This window comes from Chlorocebus sabaeus, chromosome 9, assembly GCF_047675955.1.
Source record: "Chlorocebus sabaeus isolate Y175 chromosome 9, mChlSab1.0.hap1, whole genome shotgun sequence".
Lineage (NCBI taxonomy): Eukaryota > Metazoa > Chordata > Mammalia > Primates > Cercopithecidae > Chlorocebus > Chlorocebus sabaeus.
Genome location: NC_132912.1, coordinates 99,237,291 through 99,262,613, shown reverse-complemented (window position 1 = coordinate 99,262,613; position 25,323 = coordinate 99,237,291). Strand labels below are relative to the sequence as shown.

The 25,323-nt window shown below is 44.5% G+C and overlaps 2 protein-coding genes across 3 annotated transcripts in view; both read left to right on the top strand.

Moving 5' to 3' along the window:
* TM9SF3 (transmembrane 9 superfamily member 3) overlaps positions 1-5,247 on the top strand; it is a 71,833-nt gene extending 66,586 nt beyond the window's left edge. Inside the window, exon 15 of the mRNA XM_007963695.3 lies at positions 1,009-5,247. Coding sequence (XP_007961886.1) covers positions 1,009-1,076 — 68 coding nt within the window. The 3' untranslated portion in view covers positions 1,077-5,247. The remainder of the gene's footprint in view (positions 1-1,008) is intronic.
* Positions 5,248-9,476: 4,229 nt separating this feature from the next.
* TLL2 (tolloid like 2) overlaps positions 9,477-25,323 on the top strand; it is a 149,149-nt gene continuing 133,302 nt past the window's right edge. Inside the window, exon 1 of one of the 2 annotated variants that reach the window (XM_038009382.2) lies at positions 9,477-9,905. In XM_038009382.2, coding sequence (XP_037865310.2) covers positions 9,731-9,905 — 175 coding nt within the window. In that variant the 5' untranslated portion in view covers positions 9,477-9,730. The remainder of the gene's footprint in view (positions 9,906-25,323) is intronic. The other variant, XM_007963696.3, reaches the window with a different exon arrangement.

Below are 25,323 nucleotides of genomic sequence, written 5' to 3'. Positions count from 1 at the left end.
TTCAAGGGTGACTAATTAGGCATTTGTTGTGCACTTGCCATTGTTAATTAATGGAAGGTTTTCTTTTAAGCTTTCAATAATATTGGGCTGCCTCATATATTCCTAAGACCAATGCAGATATTTTCTCTGACAGTTCAATAACCAAATGCATTGTTCTAAAGAGCCGTTAGTAGGTTGCTGCAAAAGTAATTGTAAAGCTGCAAATACTTGTGCACCAACCTATATTTGCAATAAAGAACCATCCAGTTCATTCATTCATTCATTCATTCAACAAATATTTACCAAGTATCTTATATGCCAGGCATTATTTTAGACACAGGAGGTAAATATTTAACAAAACAAACAAATATCCCTGATTTCTGGTGTTTTAAGCCCTAGTTGAGGCTAATTATTAAAAAACAACATTTCAAAACTTCTGACCCACTTACATCTCTTTCCTGTCAATTCCCGCAAATACATCACCCCTTCTACCAACTACACAGCTTCTACAACTTAAACATAAAGAAGAAGCTGTCAGAAAATGCCTCTTCTCTAGAGCTTCAGCTGCTATTGGGACGTGGTTCCCTGTCCTTCCTTAAGAGAATCCCCTGTCCCTTCTTACTTTATCTATTGGATTTTGGGAAGATATATTGATTTTTGCTTTAATGAACTAGAATAATATATCTTCAAATCAAAGAAGGCATGTTTTTTCATTTAACAACCTTTCGCCATTATGAAATTATTCTTGCTTTATAAGGGATGTATTTTAATTCCGTAGTTACTGATTATACAAGAAATAATTGCTGCTTGATTACATGTGGTGTATGATGGTCAGACTCAGTATATTATGGTATCAGGTGATTTGCAAATCAAATGATACAGTTTTAGTAAGTTCAGAGAGAATACTAAAATAAAGATACTACCTTTAAAAAGGAGTAACTTTCCAGAGCATAGAGTATTTAGTGTTTTTAAATGATGGATACTGCTCTGTATGTATTTGTTTCAAAACATCTTATTTTATCTTTGCAGGAGCGATTGGTTACATGGGAACAAGTGCCTTTGTCCGAAAAATCTATACTAATGTGAAAATTGACTAGAGACCCAAGAAAACCTGGAACTTCAGATCAATTTCTTTTTCATAGGGGTGGAACTCGCACAGCAAAAACAAACGCAAGAAGAGATTTGGGCTTTAACACATCGGGTACTTTGTGGGTCTCTCTTTCGTCGATGGCTTAAAGTAACATCTATTTCCATTGATCCTAGGTTCTTACTGACTGCTTTCTCCAACTGTTCACAGCAAATGCTTGGATTTTACGCAGTAGGCATTACTACAGTACATGGCTAATCTTCCCAAAAACTAGCTCATTAAAGATGAAATAGACCAGCTCTCTTCAGTGAAGAGGACAAATAGTTTATTTAAAGCATTTGTTCCAATAAAATAAATAGAGGGAAACTTGGATGCTAAAATTACATGAATAGGAATCTTCCTGGCACTTAAGTGTTTCTATGTTACTGAAAAATGATGTTCCAGAAAGATTACTTTTTTCCTCTTATTTTTACTGCCATTGTTGACCTATTGTGGGACATTTTTATATATTGAATCTGGGTTCTTTTTTGACTTTTTTTTTTCCCCCAATCCACTGCATCCTTTTTTTTTTTTTTTTTTTTTTTTTAAGAGGGAATTAGAAAATATTAAATCCTGCATGTAATATATCTGCTGTCATCTTAGTTGGACCAACTTCCCATTTATTTATCTTAAAACTATACAGTTACATCTTAATTCCATCCAAAGAAGATACAGTTTGAAGACAGAGGTGTACTCTCTACAATGCAATTTACTGTACAGTTAGAAAGCAAAAGTGTTAAATGGAGAAGATACTTGTTTTTATTAAACATTTTGAGATTTAGATAAACTACATTTTAACTGAATGTCTAAAGCGATTATCATTTTTCCCCCCAAGTTAGTCTTACATCTTTTGGGTTTGAGTGAAGGTTTTACATAAGAAATTGTTAAAAACAAGGGGGGTGGGTAATAAATGTATATAACATTAAATAATGTAACGTAGGTATAGATTCCCAAATGCATTTGGATGTACAAATCGACTACAGAGTACTTTTTTCTTATGATGATTGGTGTAGAAATGTGTGATTTGGGTGGCCTTTTACATCTTGCCTACCATTGCATGAAACATTGGGGTTTCTTCAAAATGTGTGTGTCATACTTCTTTTGGGAGGGGGGTTGTTTTCTTTGGTTTATTTTCTGAGACTCCTACAGGAACCAAATTTGTAATTTAGAGACATTTAATTTTGTTAATCCTGTCTGGGACACTTAAGTAACATCTAAAGCATTGTTGCTTTAGAATGTTCAAATAAAATTTCCTGACCAAATTGTTTTGTGGAAATAGATGTGTTTGCAATTTGAAGATAACTTTCTGTTCAAAAGGCAAAATTAATGCCATTTAAAAAAATATAAACTATGCTACTCTCATACAGGGGACCCATACTTTAAAATCTCCAGACTTGCTTATATCTAGATTATCCAGCACAATCATAAAGTGAATGACAAACCCTTTGAATGAAATTGTGGCACAAAATCTGTTCAGGTTGGTGTACCGTGTAAAGTGGAGGGAGATGGGGTAAAAGTGGTTAACATACTATTGGATCAGCAAATAAAAGTTACAGTTTTGTAAGTGAAGTGATTTGAATACATTTTTCTGGAACTATTCATAATATGAAGTTTTCCTAGAACCACTGAGTTTCTAGTTTAATAGTTTGCTATGCAAATGACCACCTAAAACAATACTGTATATTGGTATTTTTAGAAAGACTCAAAACACCTGTATTTAAACCTTAATATGAAAATCGTGATTAATAATTACACAAGATGTTTTCATTTCAAAATATGTATCTATATATTGATGGACTCCACATCCTATATTGTGACATGTAAGTCCTTTAAAAGGTGAAAAGTACGATTTCTTACCTCTTAAGTATGATTGATATGATCCAACATATTTGATTAGAAGCTGTAGGTAAATCTACTCTTCTTAGGCCAAAATGATATATTAAATGTAATTTATTGGTACTTCCATTTTCTCTTCCTTCTTACTTGCCTTTAAGATCTTCTAAAAAAGAAACTAAAAGTTAATATTTAGTTGTTTATATTATGTAACCTTTTAACTATATATAAAATACTTTTTTAGTTTCTTTCTCACTTTTATTCAAAAGTACTTTTAACATACCAGTACGTAGTCTGTCTGATGGGAGTATAAATTGGACAGTAAGCTTTTGTCTTAATAAAATGAAATTTGTTTCTCATGATATGAATCTTACAGGTAAGATGTAGGGTTTATTGAAAATGTGTGGGTTAAATACTTTCAGATACACCAATTCTTTCTACTAAATTGAGCTTCATTTGAAGTTCTTTGGAATCTGTGGTGAAAAATAATTTTCTAATTTCCAAATACATTAAGAGCATTACAGTGAATATTAATCACCTTTAAAGTCTTTTAGAAAAGGGCTTGTATTGGTTTTTGGCTGCATAGAGGGGCTGAATAAGTGTGTTTGTGTGTGTGTGTGTGTGTGTGTGTGTGTGTCTTGTTCTTACAGAAGATGTAATTCACAAATAGTTTAGCTCCCTAGCACTAAGTTGTAGAATAGAAAATAGAACATTATTTAAGTTAATTGAAGGGTGAGATTTTCATACCCCCACTAATGCTGTGTATCTGTCTTTCGTTTGTTAACATTATTTGCTTAATTTCTTTCAACTGACACTTTGAATAATACTATCAAAAACTAAGGCTAGACATTCCCCGTGTATCTTTAAGCATGCTTCTCCTGAAATTTAACTACATTAGTAGTTGACATTTGTATACATATATCCTAATACAAGAGTAGGATAAGGTGGAAATGTACTGGCCTGAGGGATGGTGAAGCATTCTTTTAGTATTTTTTATCCTGTTGGGCTCCTAGATTGTACTGGGGTTGCCCATAAATCAAACCCCATACTCTCAGAATTCATCATATTGTAATATCACGAATGGTATGCTTGGGTGTTTTCCATTGAGAGTGGATGGACCTCTTTATAAAGTTGGTTGCTGCAAAATCCAGTTCTTCCAAAAGCCACTTTATTTAGGGTTTATTCACAAATCTTAACCATTTTGATATAGTGTTTGTTTTCTAATGTTTATTAACCACCTTATACCAAATGTCTTGCAAAGAAATGTTATTAAAACCTTGAATTTTTACAAATGTGAAAAACAAGTGTATTAATGTATTTGTTCAGGAAAAGCTACATACCGAAGGGCTTTTGTATATGAATTCTGTGGTAGGGAGACCCATTTGTAATCTATATGGCAGTTCCATCTAGGTTTTAAGTTTAGATTTCACCGTGTCTTAGTGCTTCATTCTATTGGTTTACTGGAACATGTAATAAATAGGAGTAGTGATGTATTAAAACACAAGTATTCATTAATGTTTTATATTATCTTCACTAAAATTCTATAATTATGAAACTGTATTTCATCAATCAAGGTGTTATATTTCAATCAGAAGTGAACATTTATGAAGATTATTTGGAAGTGTGTACAGAAATAAACTAGACTTACAAGTAGGCTAGATCAGAAAGTTAACATATGAACCTGCAGAGATCTTGTAAGACTTAAATTCAGTGTGAGGAACAACTCTAGTTCTCTCCTATGAGGATTTCCTAAAAGCCATCTGATTTGGCATTCTTACTGGAGCTGTAGACAGAAATCTACAAAGACAAAAGTGAACAAAATTAAGTTACTATTCCACTGTTAGGAATGGAAATAAACTTGTGAAGTCTGTTTATTTTGAAGTGTTGGTGAACTAGGCGCTTGCTAATTGATAACTGCAGCATAGTTTGTGTTTACTCCAGTTCATCAACTTGGGTCATTTGAAAGATATAAGAGCTTAAGGCAAGGAAGAAATAACATGAAATTCTATTTCAAGGACAACAGAACATTCTTGGAAAAGCAGCTCCAGTTGGCTTTTCAACTGTGTCAAACTTGAATTTGTAAGTCCCCACAGAGCATGGACAGTCGGTGCAGAGTTCCAAGGAAACAATTATTGCCAATGATCACTTCCATTTTGTATACACTGTTTGGTTCATATAGGCCATATTCCAACTGGCTTTTTAGTAATAGAAGTCCAGTATATAATGTATCAAATACAATTGAGGTTCTAACCTAGTGTGTTAATTTATCTGAATTTGGATTTTTTAAAAGTAATAAAAGGTTAAATGTACTTCCCTTGGATTCCTTATTTCTTTCCTTTTTGAAACATGAACGAAGCATAAGGGGTAACCCATTATTGACAGACAAATGAAGAACTTAATTATAGTTGTCCACAATTAAATAAAGCAGAGGTCTGCAGACTTTCTGTGAAGGTCTAGATAGTAAATACTTCAGACTTTGAGGGCCATCCAGTCTCTGTTGAAACTATCATTGTAGCACCAAAGCAGCCATGGTAGGCTATATAAACTAATGAGCATGGCTGTGTTCCAGTATAACTTCACAAAAACAGCCTGCAGGCCATAGTCCGCTAACCCCTAGAATGATGTATTTAAAAAGGTTTGAATTTATATTTTGAAAAAGGACTTTAATGTACCATAAAGTTGAGAGAATGGTCCAATGAGTAAGATTGTCTTTCTTAGGAATGATTTTTCTTTTATTGCCATTCTTTTGACTTTTTTGGATACCTATTTTGTATACTCAGACTTTACCATCTATTTGCCTGCCATCCTCTGATTGATGATACTTTGCATTTGTTTAGCATTTACTACTTTTTCAAAGCAGTTTCACATGTTCCCTCACAACCGTCCTGTGAAGCTGGTAGAGTAAATAGCCGTGTTTTGTGGATAAACCAGAGCAGCTAAAGGTGCTCCTATGTTTAGCCCAGAAGTAATCAAGATTCAGGGCCCTGTTGTCTTGACTACTGTAACTGTAAAATGGGAGTGTCACCCTCTGTAGCCTGGAAGGCAGATAATATATGCAGAAGTTACGTTGAAAATTAGTGTTCTATACAAATGGAAGAGATTATTTTTATTGTGCCACATTGAAATCAGTGGTTAATTTCTCCATGTGTATTTGTACGTTTTGTTTTTCCATTTCTGACTAGTTTTTAAAAATCCTGACCAGCCTCCTTGGTTCTTCTAGTTTTATTAGCCGCCTCAGTCAGCACCTGTACTTGGCAATTCTCATTAGCCAAATGGTACAAATTTGGATTACTTTTGATTTCTTTAATGAACACTTTTTGTCTGGTTGGAAAACTAAGGACAGAAGGGACTCTTATGCAACCAGCTTCTTGATTTCAAGTGAACTATTTTTGTGAAACTGTTACTGTGCAATGTAACAGAAAGGGTGGGGGGGGGGATAAGCCTAATTGGGACATGTGGAATCAGTGTAGTTTACAAATGTATTTTAAATTACTTGATTATTTAAAATGATTTTCAAAGTTTGCATGATTACTTTCACAGCCATTTCGAAGGGAAAAAATGCAGGAGATGGTTGCAGGGGAAAATTGATATAAGTGGGGCTGGCCAATGTTATGGTTATTCTTATTGTCTCAGTCTAAGCCACTAGGATTACAGGACTTCATCTTGAAGATCAGTGAAGAAAAGGGAGAGTCTAGAGAGTGAGACGTGGAAGGTGATTCTAAGTTGGAGTTGGTCAGAGAGGTCTGCTGCAATTATAGACCAGAAAGGTAGGGCAGTCCTGGGTAGGTAAGTGTCACAGATAGGGTAGCTGCGATGCTGGCATGAGGATGTGGGATATGTGGTTATCAAGGTGTCCCAGGCAGACATGGAGGGTGTGAAGCAGCAAGGCCATGTTAGGATGACTGCAGGGTGTTTAATGCCAGAAAACTGGAATGTGGGAGTTGTAAGGAGCCAAGACTGGAAAGGTAAAAGGAAGGCTTGGTAGTAGATGGAGGACCTCGTATGCCACCCTGAGGAGCTTGGATAAAGGTTTTGGAGAGCCAGGAAGGGTTTTAAGCAGCTGCTAAATTACATTCTCCAAAAAACTCAGTATCTTCTCAGTGGTCAGCAATGTAAATGAAGAAATGAGCTGGCATGATGAGACTGCCCTCTATTTTGGAGGTTCTGCTGCCTGCACTGGAACAAATTACCATGTATAGTGGCCTGGAAAGGCAAAATGAGAAAGTGGCCCAGGTGGATAAAACTCAGTGGATTTGAAGGGGCAAGGAACCCAGTTACTTTGGGCATAGGGGTATAGATGGAATGAGTTGGGTGGGAGATGGACATCTGAGAGGAGAAAAACACTTGTTCAGGTTCACAGAGGACCCAAAGATACGGCAGAGGAAACCCTGAAGTAATTATGAACGTAATAATGGAGCTAAGTTGAGCAGTTTTATGTCATAAAGCCTGTTATTCTAAATCTACCTCCAGTTTTTTCTTGGTTTTAAATAAAAAAATACATTTAAAAAAAATCATCTAACCCAGATTAGAGTTTAGCTTTTATAGTTCTATCTTATGGTGTCCCTTTTCAATCATTCCTTTCTAATCTTTCTAGTGAACCAAATATTTTGTTGCCATTTATTGGTTGATAGCCAAAGTAGCAACTAAACTGGCCTTCTACTTTAATAACATAAAACTGCAGCTTGCTCATTCTTCGACACCACTTTCTTCAAAATATTTGGACAAAGGGTGTTGGTGAGAAGACCTGGCCACTACTCACCAGGTGGGAATTGGAGGTCATAAAAGCTCACAACCTCATTGCTTGCACAAGAGGTGGCCTCTCTTGTCTATTTTCCAGAGGAATTCCCTTCTAATGAGGAAGCCAGTTGGTGGTTTGCCTAGTGCCATCTGGAGACCTGGAAGTGTCACAGAAGTTTGTTAGGCCTTTTAGATGTTGACTCTTTGGACTTGTCTACCCAAAGGTGGTGACCTTCATAGGGGTGAATGCAGAGAGCTATGGCGTTGGGTTTGACTCCTTCTGGTATTCAGGCAGAAATGCATGCCATTCGACCCCCTCCCACTCCTTTGCCTATGCAGTGGCCACTTGGCCTTCTCTGCCATTTGGTGGCATTTATCCCCTTCAAATTCCTTCCTCCCACCTGCCAGTTTCTAACCAGATCTTACCCTATCTGGCTCCATTCTGTATGTTATGTGCCCATTTGATGAAAACAGCATGAGGCAGGGTCAACATTGCATTTCTAAGAACGAGGACAAAATATGAGTAGCATCCTTCCAGTAGTTAACTTTTAACCCTTTACTTGTGTGAAGGACTTGTTATCCTAGTTGATAGATGAGAAGACAGATGACCATAAGTGCAAGAAATTCAGAGTTTGATGTGAAGCCCAGCTCTGGGCTCCCTGTTGACTATTTTGTCATTGATGTATGTGAAACCATGTGGAAATCCAAAAGGAAAGTTGTCCATTTTTCTGCTTGCAGTTTAAATTGGAAAAAGATTCTACTGGGCATGATGCAAAACATGTCTACACGTACACATTTGTGTGTTATACTTGACAATGCCATTTTACTTGTGTAAAAAGATCTTTGAAAAGCCTCACAGTAATACTTTTTATATCTCTAAATCAAAATGGCTCAGTTCTGACAGTTTTTACATTTAAGGTACAAAATAGAAGTGGGTTTCAAATATCTCTTGATTAGTCTCCTATATTATTTGGGCATATGTTTTTAATTGGCAAGAAAAAAAAAAGACTTCAGAAATTGGTCATTTTTATTCCATCAAGTGAACAGTGAGTGGTTTATTTAATAAAAACATGTCTGTAATTTAACACAAATAGCACATACAGCTGTTCATTTGTGTCTTTTTGACTGTATGAAGCATCTTAGACTGTTTTACTGAAAGATAAGGTCACCGAGAGGGGAAATCTGTGGACTTAAATCTTTCTTCCTACCTATCGCCAGCCTCTAGGTTAGGTTAGGTGGGTGCCGCCAGCAAGCGCCCTTCATGGCTGGACTGGGGGATATGGAGAGAGCTGAGAGAATCGAAAACCTCGATTTTTTTTTTCTTTGGTGAAAGGGACCTCAGAGACATTCACTCATCCCTGCAGAGAAGCAGCTGCCCGAATGCACATAGCCTGTTGGTAGTGACATGAATTGTGTACACAGGGCTCCTGGTCCAGCGCTCGGAGTTCTAACCACTGTTGCTGCCTCTGGCCACGTGTGCATCGGGGAGTTGTAAAGTGAGTTATGGAAATAAAACAAGGCGGGAAGCCGAGCTTCGATCTTCAGAAACAGCATTCTTGGGAGCCAGAGGCCGAGGTGGCGCCCTAGGCAGGCGCCTTCGGCTGGGTGGGCGCGGAGCTGGCCCCCGGCCCTTGGCTTCAGCATCTTCACCTAGCTCGCCTTCCTCCGAAGTTGCGGAGGTGCCGGGAAGAGGAGGAGCCTCGCCTCGGGCGCCCGAGTGATTGGCTGCCCAGGGCCCCTGGCGAAGGCTGTGTCGTCCAGCCCTGGTGGAGAGGGGCGGAGCGGCCACTGCTCCAACCACCGCCGCCACTGCCACAGTCGCAACCGCTGCAGCCTCGGTCGCCGGGCAAGTAGCTCCGAGCGGCTGCTTCCCGGTTGCCTCGACGAAGACAGGGGGCGCCGCGCTCCACTTGCTCCGCGCCCGAGCCATGCCCGGCAGCCCTGTGTAACCACCGAGTCCCGGCCGCAGCCGACCGACCTAGTGTGCACCGTCCTTCGGCCGAGCTGAGCTTTCGTGCGCGCAACTCCCTCTGCCCCCGCCGGCCCCGCGCCACCATGCCCCGGGCAACTGCACTTGGAGCCCTAGTGTCACTGCTGCTGCTGCTGCCGCTGCCTCGCGGCGCCGGGGGACTCGGGGAACGCCCGGACGCCACCGCAGACTACTCGGCGCTGGACGGCGAGGAGGGCACGGAGCAGCGGCTGGAGCATTACCACGACCCTTGCAAAGCCGGTAGGTGCCGCCGCCGCCGCCGGGGAAGTCCCGCAGAAGTTTGCCTTTGAAATGCAAATGAGGTGGTGGGCAAGCCTGCGCTACCGTCTGTGGGGCGGGTCTCCTCTCCCCTCCCCTGAGATCCCTGGCTCCCCGGGAAGACAATGCCTGCGAGGAATTGCTTAAAAACCACTCCAAGGCTGGGACGTCCCGGCCCCAGGTTTGCGGTGCGCACCGGGGAGTCGGCAGCCGGCGCGTTCCCAAAGCTAATCAGGGCGGGTGCCCGAGGCCGAGAGGGCGCTCAGGGGCCAGGGCGGGTGCCAGGGCCGCCTGGCAGCGAGTGGGCAGCACTGGCCACCGCCGGACACTCCGGGCCTTAGCAGAAGAGCCGGGCTGGGCGCGGCGCTCCCAGGCTCAGATGGAGTTCCTGGCTCCGATTTCACAGCATTTGTAAGTTTCGCACAAAGTTTCCTAAGATCAGTGGTTACTCTTGTGAAGAGATTTTAAAAAGAAAAGCGTCACAGCGGGCAAAAGGAAAGGGGTCGCCGAGGAAGAATGAGCAAAACTTCCCTGTAGCGGTCCCGGCCTGAGGGTCGCCCTGGGCGGGTGGAGATGGAAGCCGGCAGGTGCTCTAATCCCGCCAGGAAGCGGCGCCCGAGACGTACGGGCCTTTCGGGCGCAGTCGCCGCCCGGGTGCTGCAGCTCCCGCTTCCCCGGGGCCACCGACTGGCTCGTGAGTCCCGCGGGGAGCGGTTTCCGAGCTGGAGTCGTGGAAGCCTTAGCCTCCGAAGGGCCCCGAGCGCATGTTCCAGCAAGCTGAGTGTGGGGCAATTGCAGCACTGACAGAGGGGTGCTCACGCTCCCAGGGAGAGGCTGGGCTCAGAGGCTCGCACAGACGCTCCTGGCCCGTGGCCAGTGGTCCGCGGGTAGTGGTGTTTATCTTTGGCTTTGTGCGGCTCCGTTTCCCTTGGCGGTCGGCAGAGAAGAATGGGGAGGGAAGAGTGCGACCTCCACCCTCGGAGGGGCAGGTGCTCCTTCCCGGGGCTGTGGCTGGCCAGGTCTATGCGGGGCCTGTGGGCCGGTGATCGCCCCTTCAAGCCCTGGAAACCTCTATCAGTTTCAGGTTCCTCATCTCTAAACTGGTGGCAGTAATTATAGGAGGACTCAGGTGATTTATGGGGAAATTCTCTGCAAGTGAAATGATGGCATTGTCGTTATTTTTTATTGTTACTATCACTGCAGTGGCTCGGGTCTAGGCTGGGGGTTGGGAGAGTCAGGACTGGGTAAAGTTTGGGGAAGACCAGGTTACTAGGAGGCAGGAGGAGTTTGTGAGACTTGAGAATCTTGTGAAGGTTTAAGATCAAACTAGTCTTGAGGGGCCTGATCTTAGTAAGGGAAGTTTCCTACAGAATATCCACCTACTGCTGTACCTCATGGGGCTTCTGAGTTAGGAAGGTGGGCAGAGGAGTTGGTTCCTGGACAACTGGAGAAAACCTCAGCAGGTAGCATGCCTGGCCCAGGTACCATGAGTTCCTCATGGGACCTAATTCAAGGCCAGGGAGAAGAGGCTCCAGAGCACTGTTGGAATGGCAGCCTGGGCCTGAAAAGAGGGCCACTGAAGCTGGGAAAATAGATGCGGGATAAAGGGAGTGGCTGGACCACGTCCCACACTTGTCAGACCCTAGACCCTGCTGGGTGTGAGCTGGGGCCTCTGGGAGGCAGTGTGGGCAGCTGGAGTGGGGAAGTGATTGATTTGCTCAGGCATGTATTGTGCATCTCCAGTATGCTGGGTGCTGGTCTGGACACTGTGAATCCAGATGTAAAAGAGACATCCCAGCTCCTGGTCTCAGCCTTGGAGGATAACCCTGAGGCAGGCTTGCCTGTTACAGCCTCATTTTCCCCAGTAATTTTGGAGAAAATACAAGATAACCAGGGGCATGCATATTCTGTGATTCTTCACAGACAGGGTGGGATGTGCAGGTAGGGCTGGAAGGCAGAGAATCTGGCCAGTGTAGCTTCAGCCAACTTCAGGCACCCTCCTCAGACTCCTTGAAATCTCCCAACCCATTGGCCTCCCTCTGAGCTACATTGATGTTAAGAGTGGCCAGAAGGGGGCGATAATAAGGACAATCTGGGGGGAAAGGTAACATCTCAGTCAGCCCATCCTCTCAGAAGTTGCCTGACCTGGAGAACAGCTAGGTCTGGAAGGCCAGCAAGCAGTTCATCAGTGTACTGAAGTTTCAGAGAAAGGACTTGCCTCTTGGCTAGGGGGACACTGCACTTCTTGGTTGCATATTTAATGCAAACCTTTAGGGGCAGCCTCCCATTCTATCTCAGTGAAATCCTAACTCCCTGACTCTTCTGGCCAGAAGCTCTCCTTTTAGGACCTGACTCAGGGCTGCAAAACTAAAACACCTCCCACTCTCCCTTCTTGGTGTGGGTCTCCATCCTACTGTGGACTCAGAATGCAGAGGGGAGGATCTTGAATCTGTTCCTGACTTCTCAGGAGCTGTGTTACCTGGACGATTCCCCTCCTCTCTGGGCCCCAGTTCCTTACCTGCAGAATGAAAATGTCTGCCTTGTTAGAATTGCAAAGTGACACGTCCAGAGAGCTTGTGCTCTTGGTCCACATCAACCGTCTTGCTGTGGGCCTGCTTCATACCTTGCAGGCACTTCAGTGTGAGCCCACTGGCTGCTTCCTATCCAGTGTTCTATTAGTCTATGATCTTTGGTTCTAGCCCAACCTCTCAGAAGCTGAGCAAACTGGTAATTTTACCATTTCTAATTTTATCATTTCACTACTTTTGCAATTTTTTAATACCATTTTTACCATTTACTCTGCCACTTACAAGCTATGTATCCTTGGGTAAATCACTTCATTTCCCTGGGCATTAGCTTCCTCATTTGTAAATGGGGATGATTCCTGATAAAGTACTTAGAACAGTGGTGAAATACAGTTAGATACTTTTTATAAACGGATTTTCTAGAAACTGATGGAAAGAATATATTCATGCTGACCTTAAGGCAGGTTTTAAGATGGAAAATTTAAATTTACTAATAGACAATCTATTTGATGCTGTAAAAGGGATGACTTTTAAATCAAATGACTGGGGAGTGGGAGTTAGTCTATGAAGCCCTGCTGGCCTGGGGCTGGTGAGGGGCCTGGGGCTTCTGGGGGATATTCTCTGTCTGGTCATCCATAGCTCTGTCAATTGTTTTTCTTCCGATACTGTTAATAGAGCTAAGGGTTCAACTGGCAGTAAATCACGAGGCATTCTTCCAACCGCCATGCCTCTGAGAGCGAAGCTTGGGAGGACTGTTCCTGCCTGCCTGCCCTCACCCACAAGTTTTAAGCTGATTTCAAGTCAGAAGGCCTAGGTTCTTATCTTGACCCTGCCCCCCTTACTCACTGTGTGGCCTTGAGCAAGTCATTTTTACCTTTCCATGTCTCAGTCTCCTCATCTACCAAATGGGAGTGGGAGCAAAAATGCTTGCTTTGCAGGGTAGACAAAAGGCCAGTTTTAGTTGGATTCGTCAGAAAGAAGAGCCTTAGACAAGGACTTTGGTGTAGATAGTTCGTGTGGAAGGTGATCCCAGGAAGCAGGGTTGAGGGAGCAGGAATGAGACAGGGAGGAAGGAAATCCAATGAAGGGAGTGGAATCAAGGGAGCTGCTTTAGGCAATGGGCCCCTGACCCTACTGGGAGCTCCTTTGAGGAGCTTACAGAATGCCTCCCAAATTATCTGCCCAGAGAATAGGAGGCTGCAGCATTTATCCAAAGGCTGCTGCCCTTCACTGCCTGCTCCTTGCTCTAGTTTCTATTCCCGTGTAAGAAAGCATTCCAGACCAGTGGGGTAGAACAACCTCTGTTTTATTATGTTCATGATTCTGTTGATTAGGAATTTAGAAAAGACAGCAGGGGAGGCTTGTCTTTGTTCCATGATGGCTGAGCCTCAGCTAGGAAGACTTACAAGCTGGGGTGACTCAACAAGTGGGTTCTGAAGTTATCTGAAGGCTCATTCACTCACATTTCTGGCTGTTGAGGCCGTCTGTTGCCTGGGACCAGTTGGCCAGAATTCTTACAGGTGGCTTCTCCATGTGGTCTATGTGGGCTTCCTCGAAGCATGGCAGCTGGATTCTAAGTGCAAGCATCCCAAGAGAACCAAATGGAAGCTGTGTTACCTTTGATGGCTTTGCCTCAGAGTCACACATTGTCATTTCCACCATGGCCACAAGCCCTCCCAGGTTCAAGGTGGGAGAGCATAGACCCACCTCTCCCATGGGAGGCATGTCAATATCACATTGTTAAAAGCGCACATGAAATGAGAGATGTGGTTGCAGCCAGTTTTGGAAAAGATGACTTGCCACATTCCCCGAGGCATGAACTTCCCCGAATATCCAGGAATAGAGGGCTCTACAGATTTAGAAAAATTTCTAGAGCAGAAAGGTGGGGAGACATGCGGCAGAAGTATGGAACTGCCCAGAGGTGAGCTGAGGGTATGCGACTCAAAAATTGTCTACATGAGGCTCAAATGATACGAAAATGCTGCACAGCCTTTTGGGTTTATTAAATCTAAGGGAACTGCCTGATAGCCAGCTTCACTTTTCAGCAGATGGCTTGGTAAATACCAGGGCCTTATTCACCGCTCTGGGTCCCGTGTTAGGATAGGATAAATATAGCTGGTGGTCCCTCGTGTCTTATGGCTCAGGAACCAGTAGCCCACACTTTCAGACTTCTGCCTGGAATTTGGTGTTTCACCTCACTCTGCCATTCTCTCCAAGACATCTTAGCAATCAAGTTTCATTTGGGAGCTCACCAAGAGCCCTCTCTGGGGCAGCTATTGCCAGCAGCCCTCATGTTACTGTCAGCCTAGAAACTGAAGCAGCCCTGGGCCAGTGTGCTGGGGACTCCTAAAAGTGCCCAGAGTGGCACTGGGAAGATTGTAGAGTCATGGGCAGTGCTCCTCTGGAGTTGCCAACCTTCATGGCAGAGCAGGCATCCTGGTTTTTAAGCAGAGATGAGGCTCACATGGTGCCTCCTGGAAGCTTGTCTCCCTGGCATGACCCATCTCCAGAATGTGAGCTGCCATCTCTCTGGTACTCCACCTGCCCTCCATCAGACTCCCACACCATGGACCATACCTAGGTAAGGGTGGCTGATATTTTTACATCTTTATTTTCATTCTAACTTGTTATGATGTCATTGCTGATGGGCAGGTGCTGATTTGATGGAATTAAAATATTTCAGGGCCATATTGGAGTTAAATGTTTGTCTTTTCTGTTTCTCCAGATGATGCAGGAGCAGAATCTAGTCCACTTTCTCTCCACAATTTCACACTCCGTGCAATGGGGCAGAGTGTGAGCCAGTTAAGAACACGGGCTCTGATGCCTGACAGACCTAGATTCCAAATCTGCCACCTAGGCAAGGCTGTGTGACCTTGAATATGTTACTCAACTTCCCTGAGCCTCAGGGAAAAAAAGAACTAGTAATATCCACTTTTCAGGATTGCTATAAGGATTAAATAATACAATGTTTGTCAAGTGCTGAGCACAGTATCTGGCACAAGGCAAGTATATAATGATATTTACATTATCAGAGTACAGAGCAGGTGCTCACAGCACTTCTTGAACTCTTGTTGAAATGCTGTAGAGGAAATGGAATTTCTGCAATAAATGAATAATTTATTTCATCTAGTGTAGTTAGGATTAGAGAGTCTTAATTTCAGACCTGATCATTGTGGTTAAACAGAGTCTCAAAAGTAAGTGAAGGGTGAATTTTATGGCATATGAGTTATATCTCAATAAAGATTTTAAGGAAATGCAGATGAGGACAGGGCCAGGGGCAGAGCTAGGGGAGGAAGCTCATGGCCTTAGCCCCTGAGGAACAGTTGGCGGGCTGGCACAGCTGCTCGAGCTGAGAATTCAGCTCAGCCAAGCACGTGTGGAGTGTGTGACCATCCAATGCCAAGCAGAACCTAGAGTTCTCAACAGTGGCCAGGTCTCACACTGGGGTGCCAGAGTCTGGGAAAGGGGGGAACAGGAAGGTCCCTCTTGGAGGGGCTGCTCTGGGAGCTGAATGACAGCAAGAACACCACCCACTGAACCTCAGCACAGCCCCCAGAGCAGACAAGCTGCTGTGATGGCTGCCATTTGTATATGAGGAAACTGAGCTTCAGGCCTAGACTTTCTGCCTGACCTTGCTGGTCCTTCAATGCCTCTGTGGACAGAGCCCATATTTGGTAGATAGAAAAGTCCACAACAACATAATCAAAGGTAGGTCTCCAAGTCACATCATGGAACCCATTTTTTCCTTTTCTCTCCCACCCAGTAGTGCAGTGATCAGTGCGGCACACCCTTCCCTCAGGGGGATATGTGTGTTTGGAGAGCGTCTTTTCCTCTGCTGTCCTGCACAGTGAGAGGAGAGGAGTGGGGACAGGCATGATGCCACTGAGCCATCCACATAGCCCCAGATATGCAGTGCACCAGGCATGCGGGCCTGGCATGAGTGCTGAGGGTCTGAGTGCTGATTAGACTCAACCCTGCCCTTGGGGAGCCTCCTACCCAAGGCTGGGCTCAGCCTGCTCAGCAGAATAGGCTCCTAGATAGGGCATCTCAGCTCTGGCCATCCAACTGACCACTGCTTCTCCGGTCATTCTCAGGGCACTCCCCAGCCTGGACTATGGTTATCTGAGCACCTGGCCCCTCCCTAGACTGTAGAGAACAAAGACCTTGCTGACATGTTGTGGTTCTGTACCCATGCTTTGGAATTGGGCTGACTTAAATTTTTTTCTCAGCTTTGTCACTTTCCTTTTTCCTCTTTTTTTTTGAGACCGGGTCTTGCTCTGTCATCCAGGCCTGAGTGCAGTGGCACAATCTCAGCTCACTACAACCTCCACTTCCCACGTTCAATTGATTGTCCTGCCTCAGCCTCCCTAGTAGCTGGGATTACAGATGCCCGCCACCATGCCCGGCTAATTTTTGTATTTTTAGTAGAGACAGGATTTTGCCAGGTTGGCTAAGCTGGTCTCAAACTCCTGACCTCGTGACCCACCTGCCTCAGCCTCCCAAAGTGTTAGGATTACAGGCATGAGCCACCACGCCCAGCCTCAGCTCTATCACTTTCTAGTGGTGAGACCTGGAGCAAGTCCCTCAGCCTTCAAAGCCTCAGTGTCCGTGTGCATATCATGCTGTTAACAGAAACTCTGATTAACAGGCACTTGGTACCTGATATGAAGGCACTTGGTACCGTGCTTAGAAAACAGAAGCACTCTATAAATATGAAATACACAGTGCTAGAGTTATGTCGCCCTTGAAGAACCTGTTATGCCCCAGCAAGTGTGTGGAGTCAACTGAACTGTATGAACAGCACTGCTTTCCGTACTTCTGAGACAGCCTTGGGGCAAAGCAGCAGGTGCTAGAAGCAAATTTCCTGGGTTCAAATACTGGCTCTGCCACTTCACAGCTGTGGGTAAACTTGCTTAGGCTTGCTGGGACTCTGTCCTTATCTATGAATGTGGTTACTAATATCTACCCACATAGGGTTATTATGAGGATTTAGTGATTAATATAGAGAAAGCACTTAGAATCATGTCTGAACATGGTAAGCATCCAGTAAATACTATTTTTAAAATTATTATCATTCCACAGAAATCCAGCAAGGTTTCCAAGTGGCAGGAAACTAAATATCTGAACAATCAAAGTGATAGGGTCTGGCTTTGGGTCCCCACCCAAATCTCATCTGGAATTGTAATCCCCACGCGTCAAGGGAGAGACCTGGTGGGAGGTGATTGGATCAGGGGGGCGGTTTCCCTCTTGCTGTTCTCGTGATAGTGAGTGAGTTTTCGCGAGACCTGATGGTTTAAAAGTGGCCGTTTACCCTGTGCACTCTTTCTCTCCTGTTGCCATGTAAGATGTGCCTGCTTCCCCTTTACCTTCCACCATGATTGTAAGTTTCCTGAGGCTTCTCCATCCATGCAGAACTGTGAGTCAATTAAACCTCTTTTGCTTATAAATTACCCAGTCTCAGTTAGTATCTGTATAGCAGTGTGAGAATGGACTAATACACAAAGCCAGGTGATGTTCTAAGGGATTTATGTTTTCTGATGGTGCCAATTCTGATAGCTCCTCTATACTCAGAGATTGTGTGTGTGTGTGTGTGTGTGTGTGTGTGCAGTGGTGGGATCCCAGCTCACTGCAACCTCTGCCTCCTGGGTTCAAGTGATTCCTGTGCCTCAGCCTCCTGAGTAGCTGGGATTACAGTGCATGCGCCACCACACCGGGGTAATTTTTGTATTTTTAGTAGTGATGGAGTTTCGCCATATTGGCCAGGCTGGTGTCAAACTCCTGGCCTCAAGTGATCTGCCTGCCTCAGCCTTCCAGAGTGCTGGAATTACAGGCCTGAGCCACCATGCCTGGCTACACCCAGAGACTTTGACCTAAAACTTAAATCTTCCATGAATCTCAGTGGCCTCACTGAGGATGGCATTAGGCTAAGGCATTTAGTGCCTGCAAACCAACCAGATGTCTGAGCCCCACCGAAGAAACCAGTCCCTGGCTATTTGGAGACGTATAAGTGGCTTTGGGCCTGAGCCTCCATTCAGCTGATGACTTCTCCCATCATTTAAAAGTGCTGATGGCCACTCGTAAACCATCAGGTCTCGCGAAAACTCACTCACTATCACGAGAAGAGCAAGAGGGAAACCGACCCCGTGATCCAATCACCTCCCACCAGGTCTCTCCCTTGACGCGTGGGGATTACAATTCCAGATGAGATGTGGGTGGGGACACAAAGCCAGACCCTATCACTTTGGTTGTTCAGATATTTAGTTTCCTGCCACTTGGAAACCTTGCTGGATTTCTGTGGAATGATAATAATTTTAAAAATAGTATTTACTGGATGCTTACCATGTTCAGACATATTCTAACGTAATGTCACGTCAGCTCTAATTAGGAGTTGATGTGAGCACTCGCAGGAGATGGCCTGGGCTCACATGATCTCAGGGGCATTACAGGCCATGGTCAGGGTGCTTGCACAGGGGAGAGCCTGGGCTAGGACCGGCACAGGACATTGAGCCCTCTAATCCCTGTTCTCCCCTCTATGCCATGTGACCTCTTTAACCCTGGGGCCTCCAGCTTTGCCTGGCTGCCTCACCCCCAGTGAATGAGCTTCTCCATGCTGCCCAGTCTGAAGGCCACATTTGTGTATTTGTTCCCTGAGCACCAAAGCCCATGACCGTCTCCCTATTTTCTTTACCCTTATCTAGGAATCTGACAAGGATGAGAGAATTCTGGCTTTCCAAGTACTCTCTGTCCTAAAGCATGGGGAAGAATAAATGAATAATACCAGGTGTCAAAATGCAGCTGTCCCCGTCTCTGTTCCTCTACTACTCTTCCAGAAGGCCCAGGGTCAGTGCATGGGTGTCAGGTCAGTTGAGGGCGATGGGTCCAGTCACTCTCCTCATCTCCAGAGGGAGAAGATTTCGATGGCCAGTCTTTCCCAAGGAGGCTCAGGCTGATAAAGAGCAGAAGCAGTGAACATCCTGTTGTAGAGATTGTTTTTGGCATCACGTAGCCCATAGCTTTAAACCTGCCTCTGCCAAGTCTCTTAACCTCTTTGAGCCTCAGTTTCCTCATTTGGAAAATAATGATACTGAAACCCATCACATAATCTTGTTTGAGGATTAAATGAGGCAGTGAACATGAAGTGTTTAGCAAGCAGTCATTAATTGTTGGCCCTTCTTGCTATTACTATTATTACTCATAGTATTATCCCCTGTTTTAGAATTTCCCTGTAAGCAGCAACCTCACTGGCCTGTGAATGCCAATCTCTCCATCTCAGGGCTGCCAAGAGTTCTCCTGGGATACATAGCATGTGGCAAGTGATAATTAATTGCTCCACAGCTCACTTGCTCTCACCCATGAAGCAGGGAGAGGATGACAGATAAACCAAATGTGTAGAAGCAGGTTTCTCATGGTACCCACTCAGCCTGCTCATAATATGGTTCTGCCTGGATGCAAACATAGCAACAGGAACAGAGCTTTCCTGCTGATTGGTTACAGACCTATCTGTGATCACGCCACCTCTAACCACTTCTGCCAATTACCAATAAATATTCTCAAGCTCGCCTGCATGAGCACTTGAGTGGAGATGTTCAGCCCTGAGTCTTTGCCTGCTCTGCCAGCTGGGCCACTTATCTTCCATCTCATCCTGCAATTTGCACCAGCCTCTTTCCCTGCCTCCCACCCAGGTTACTGGCCTGGAGTCGATGTGAGTCCTGTGAGCTGGCTTCCCACAGCAACAGCCTCAAGCTACCTTCTTTCTTAACTCTTTTTCAGGTCTCAGGGTCGCCTCTCCTCCCTGTGAAGTCAGTACCGGTTTCCTGTCCTCTCCTCCTTGGCTCACTAAGGACTGGGCCCCATGGGTGCAGATATCACACTGGTACCAGAGTCCACCCAGGTGCCTAAAACAGAAACCCAGTTGCTACCTAGACACCTGACTTCCCTCCTCTTCTCACTCAGCCCAACCCAAGTGCTGTCAATTCTATTTCCAAATTGAGCCCATCCACTTCTCTCCATCCTCACTGCCACTGGTCCAAGTTCACACTTGGGCTGCTGCGGTAGTGGCTGAACTGGGCTGCTGGACGCTGCTCCCTCCCAAAATCTGTTTTCCGCGTTGCAGAGTGATCTTTCTCGAACTCACGTGTGATCATGTTTGCAAGATCAGACCTGCTTAGAATCCTTTAATGTCACCCCATTGCACTTGGGATAAGAGCAATCAGCAGGCCCCGGGGTGCTCTCGTCATTGCTTGTTCCTCTGACTCAGCTTCCCTTCCCTTACCTGCCAGGCTCCAGCTCACGTCAGTTCTTCTTCCTGCCTGGAAATGTCTCTGGACTTTATATGTGGTCAACTCTGACTCATCCTCCAGGACTCAGCTTACATGTCATTTCCCAGTGAGGTCTTCCCAGCCCCCAATCTCAATCAGGTCCCCTTTCAGGTTTCTCATCGCCTTTGTTTTTCTGAAAAGCACTCTTTACAGTTTATAACTGGATCTATTACTGATGTAAGTATTATTGTTCAATGACTGTCCCTGCATTGGACAATGAGCTCCAAGGAGTATAAATGCGACTGATTTTGCTTCACAGTCACCAGCACAGTGCCAGCACGTGGTGGGTGCCCAACCAGTATTTGTCAAATGGAAAACTGAGTCAATGAGATACCAGAGGGACTCAGAAAGGGTAGCAGTCAACTCAAGGAAGACTTCCTGGTGAGGGAGTTGGTAAGCTCTGAGGTGGGCCTGGAAGGATGCCTTGGATTTGTGGAAGCTGAGATGTGAGATAAGCCATTTCAGGTAGAATGAACAGTGTCAGCAAAGGTGAGGAATGTTTGTGATGTGTCTGGAGTTGGAGGTTTACTCTGGTTTACTTTGCAGAATGGTAATGACAGGATTGAAATAAGCTTGGAACAGTGGAAGTCAAGCTGAGACATTTGAAACATATCCCTAAGGAAATGGGGAGCTATTGATGGTTTCTCAGCAGAGGACTGTTACAGTGAAGACCTGTGATGCTTAGGATCTGTAGAAGCAGGAAGCAGGGGGACCTCCCGGAGTTCGAGGCCTGGAGCATGAGGATGCAGGCTATGGCCTTGGGAATGGGAAGGGAGGGAAGGTGGGAAGAGATAGTGGCTCTGTGGTTTGGCAGGGGCGTCCTGAGCTGAATTGTGCCCCAAGGTCGGGGTTGAAACGTGTATGAGTTCATTCAAACATATTCAGCAGGCACTGGGGTGCCCTTGAGGTGGTGGAAAGGGAGATAATGGTTTAACATGAAATGTTTTCCTTAACTACACAGCTAATTCCCATCCACTGGAAAACATTTAGAAAATGTATACAGGAAGTAGAAGTAAACATGTCCAGTAATCCCATTACCTGGAAGTAATTTTTGTGAACATTCTGTTGTATGATATTCCCACACCTTTTCTAGGCGTGTTTGTAACGCTTTTCTTCTCCTGAAAATGCTGTACATACTGGCTTGAACCTGCTTCTATTTCAATTTCACTTAGTACCATGAACCTCTTTCTATGACAATAAAGATGCTTATGTAATAGATATTCTTGATACAAAACCAATTTAAGTTGTTTTATACACTGTTGTATAGATGCACCATAATTTATTTAAACAATCTCCTATTGTTGGACATACAGATTTTTTTCTCAGTCTCTCCCCTCCCACCCTCCCTCCCTTCCTCCCTTCCTCCCTTCCTTCCTCCTTTCCTTCCTTCCTTATCTTACTTTGTCACCCAGGCTGGAGTGCAATGGCACAATCACTACTCCCTGCAGCCTCCACCTCCCGGGCTCAGGTGATCCTCCCACTTAAATAACTTCCTGAGTACCTGGGACTATAGGCGCATGCACCACGTGATTTTTATATGTTTTGTAGAGACAGAGTTTCGTCATTTTGCCCAGGCTGGACCTGAACTCCTGACCTCAGGTGATCCACCTGCCTCAGCCTCCCAATGTGCTGGGATTACAGGCATGAACCACTGCACCTGGCCTCGATCTTTTTGTTTTGCTTTTATAAACAATGATGCTGGAGTCATCTCTGTAGCTAGATGTTTATATACATCATGAATTATCTCTTTAGAATAAATTTTTACAAGTAGAATTGCTGGGTCAAAAGTACCAATGAGTTTAGGCCTTCTGATTCTCCTTTTCAAACAACCCTTCAAAAGTTTTTTTTGTCCGTTTTTTGTTTTTGTGTTTTGAGACAGGGTCTCACTCTGTCACCCAGGCTAAAGTGCAGTGGCGCAATCACAGCTCACTGCAGCCTCAAACCCCAGGGCTCAAGTGATCCTCCCACCTCGGCCTCCTGAGGAGCTGGGACTATAGGTGTGCACCACAACACCCGGCTAATTTTTTTTGTCATGTTGGCCAGGCTGGTCTCAAACTCCTGGGCCCAAGTGACCTACCTACCTCAGCCTCCCAAAGTGCTGGGATTATAGGCATGAGGCATCGTGCCCAGCTAAAAGTCTTTTGTTCCTTTACACTCCCATTAGGATTAATAGTTTATATATTCTAGTTTTAAAAAACCATTGCTGGTTAGAGAAAAGTATTTTTCTATTTCTTCAACTTGCACTTGTAATTTATATTTTTTTCATTAATTTTGAACGTTTTAAAACACGTGTTGATCATTTGTATTTCTTCTGCTAATTGCGATTCCTATTCATGCACCTTTTCTTCTGTTCATGCTCATTTTTCTAACTAAATAGTTTTAAAAAACATTTAGTGGGAACCCTTTTCCTACTAAATTAAGGACGTTAATTATCTTTCTGTCATATTTGCCACAGAAAATTTTGGAGAGAGTATTTTTAAAAAGCAGAAGGCTTATTCTGCACCATATCATTGACTTTCCCATAGAGATGTTGTGTGGTTGTATCAGTTCAGATCAAGTTAAATTGCTAGGAACAGACCCAAGTTAATTTGCTGTGTCCATCAGGGTCCAGTTAGGAGACTGAAACCACACCAGTAATTTGAACAGTAATTAGAAAATGTAATATAATTATCAACTAGGAAAAGGGGATTGACTACCAAATGGGGTAAAGAGAACACTGAAGAAAACAAAAATAGCAGATGCAAGGAGCAACTACTAGGGAAGGAGGAGGCCACCCCCACCTCCACCCATCCCAGGCTGAAATTCTAGCTTCTTAAGAGAGAGTGGCTCTGGCCCGCTGGAACGGGGGAGTTCACTGAGATATTGACCAACAGGGAATTACCCAGTGGAAATTGGCAAAACACTGGAGGGTTGGTGCCAACGGTTTTCCTGAACACTGCTGGCAGCCCCTCCCATGGGTGCAATGTGAGACCGCTGGAACCAGGAAGAGCAAGCCCCCTTTCTATTTACAGTATCCTTCCAGTGTCTTCTACTGATAAAGCCTAACATGGTGTCAACAGGTGAAGGAGCAATGTTTATAGGGTCCAGCTCCAGTGTCACAAAGCAAGACAAAGAAGGATAGATTTGGAGCCAAGAGGCAATATATTGATATCTGGGACACTGGTTTAAACAAGCTAGAAGTCTATTCTTTTCTCACATCAAAATCTGGAGGTCTCCATTCAGGGCTGATGTGGCAGTTCTGCTTCAGGAAGTCCTTTAAGATCTAAGATCAAAGCTCCTTCCAGTCTGCTGCTCCACTCTCCCTCAGTTGAGGTCCTTGTCCTCATGGTCAAGATGGTATGCAGGACTCAAACCATCACGGGCATGGTTTGGATACAGGAGGGGTGTGAAAGAAAAAGGGACAAAGAATGTGGGAGAACCAGCTTCCTGGGAGCTGCCATTTGTTGCTTCCACTTCATCTCCTTGGACAGAACTTAGTCACTTGGCCATAGGCAGCTATTTGGGAGTCTGGAAAAGCTTTATTTTGGAGGACCTGGAGCTAAAAATCAGAGGTTCTCTTAAAAGGGAAGAAGGGAGAGAAGTATTCGTGGACAATGAGCAATCTCTGCCACAATACGCTAAATTGGCTGGACCTTTATGAAGAAAATGTAGTCAAAATGGCAACAGGCCCACTACCATGACTGGAAGTTAGCCAACTACACCAAGCAAGATCTTTGAGTCAAATCTTCTAGAATGTTAAAGCTGGAAGGAACCTAAAGGATTATTTATTCTAAGCTTTTAATGTTTCCTGTGAGAACCCTGAAGGCCTGGGAGGGACAGTAACTTGTCCAAGGCCATCTGAATACCTCTTGGCATGGCCGGAGGTAGATCCCAGTCCTCCTTCCCTCTCCACCTCGTGTATCTTTCCATCCTCTGTGGCTTAGGGTCTCCCATGGCCATTGTCTTCAGAATGAATCCTGTATAATTATATTGCAACTTATGGCTCTACAAAAGATCATTTCACAGTGAAGCTATTAGGGCTTATGAGATGTGCCGGGTCCTCAAATCAAGCACATAAGATGTAAAATTAGAGCCCAAGAAGCTTTGACTTATTAGGACCTAAACTGCATCCTCTCTCCATTACCTAATGGAGTCCATGTGAGCTCATGCTGTGGGAACGCAGCAGGCATGAGATAGCAGTAAGTCATATTCTGCCCAATTAAGCAGTGAAAGGTGTCGGCATAGGCCAACGTAGTCATCCCCATTACCAGCCAGAATCCCATCTTCCTATTTGGCTATGGAAATAATGGAAAGATTTTCTTAGAAAAGCTCTATAAGTCAGAGTCCCAGCAGGAAACAGAATTTATCCCGGATGTTTCAGATGAAGAGACCTTCACGAAGGGGCTAATTAGAGATGCAGGGTTAAGGGAACAAACAGGAGAGGTGAGACACTCAGAGATGAGCCCGTTATCCCTGTGGTGAGGGGCAGGGGAGGGAGCAGTGCTACTGGAGCTGGAACTGGGTAGGAGGGGAAGTTGTGGACGGATATGTCTATGGCTAGACCTGTAGCATCCAGCA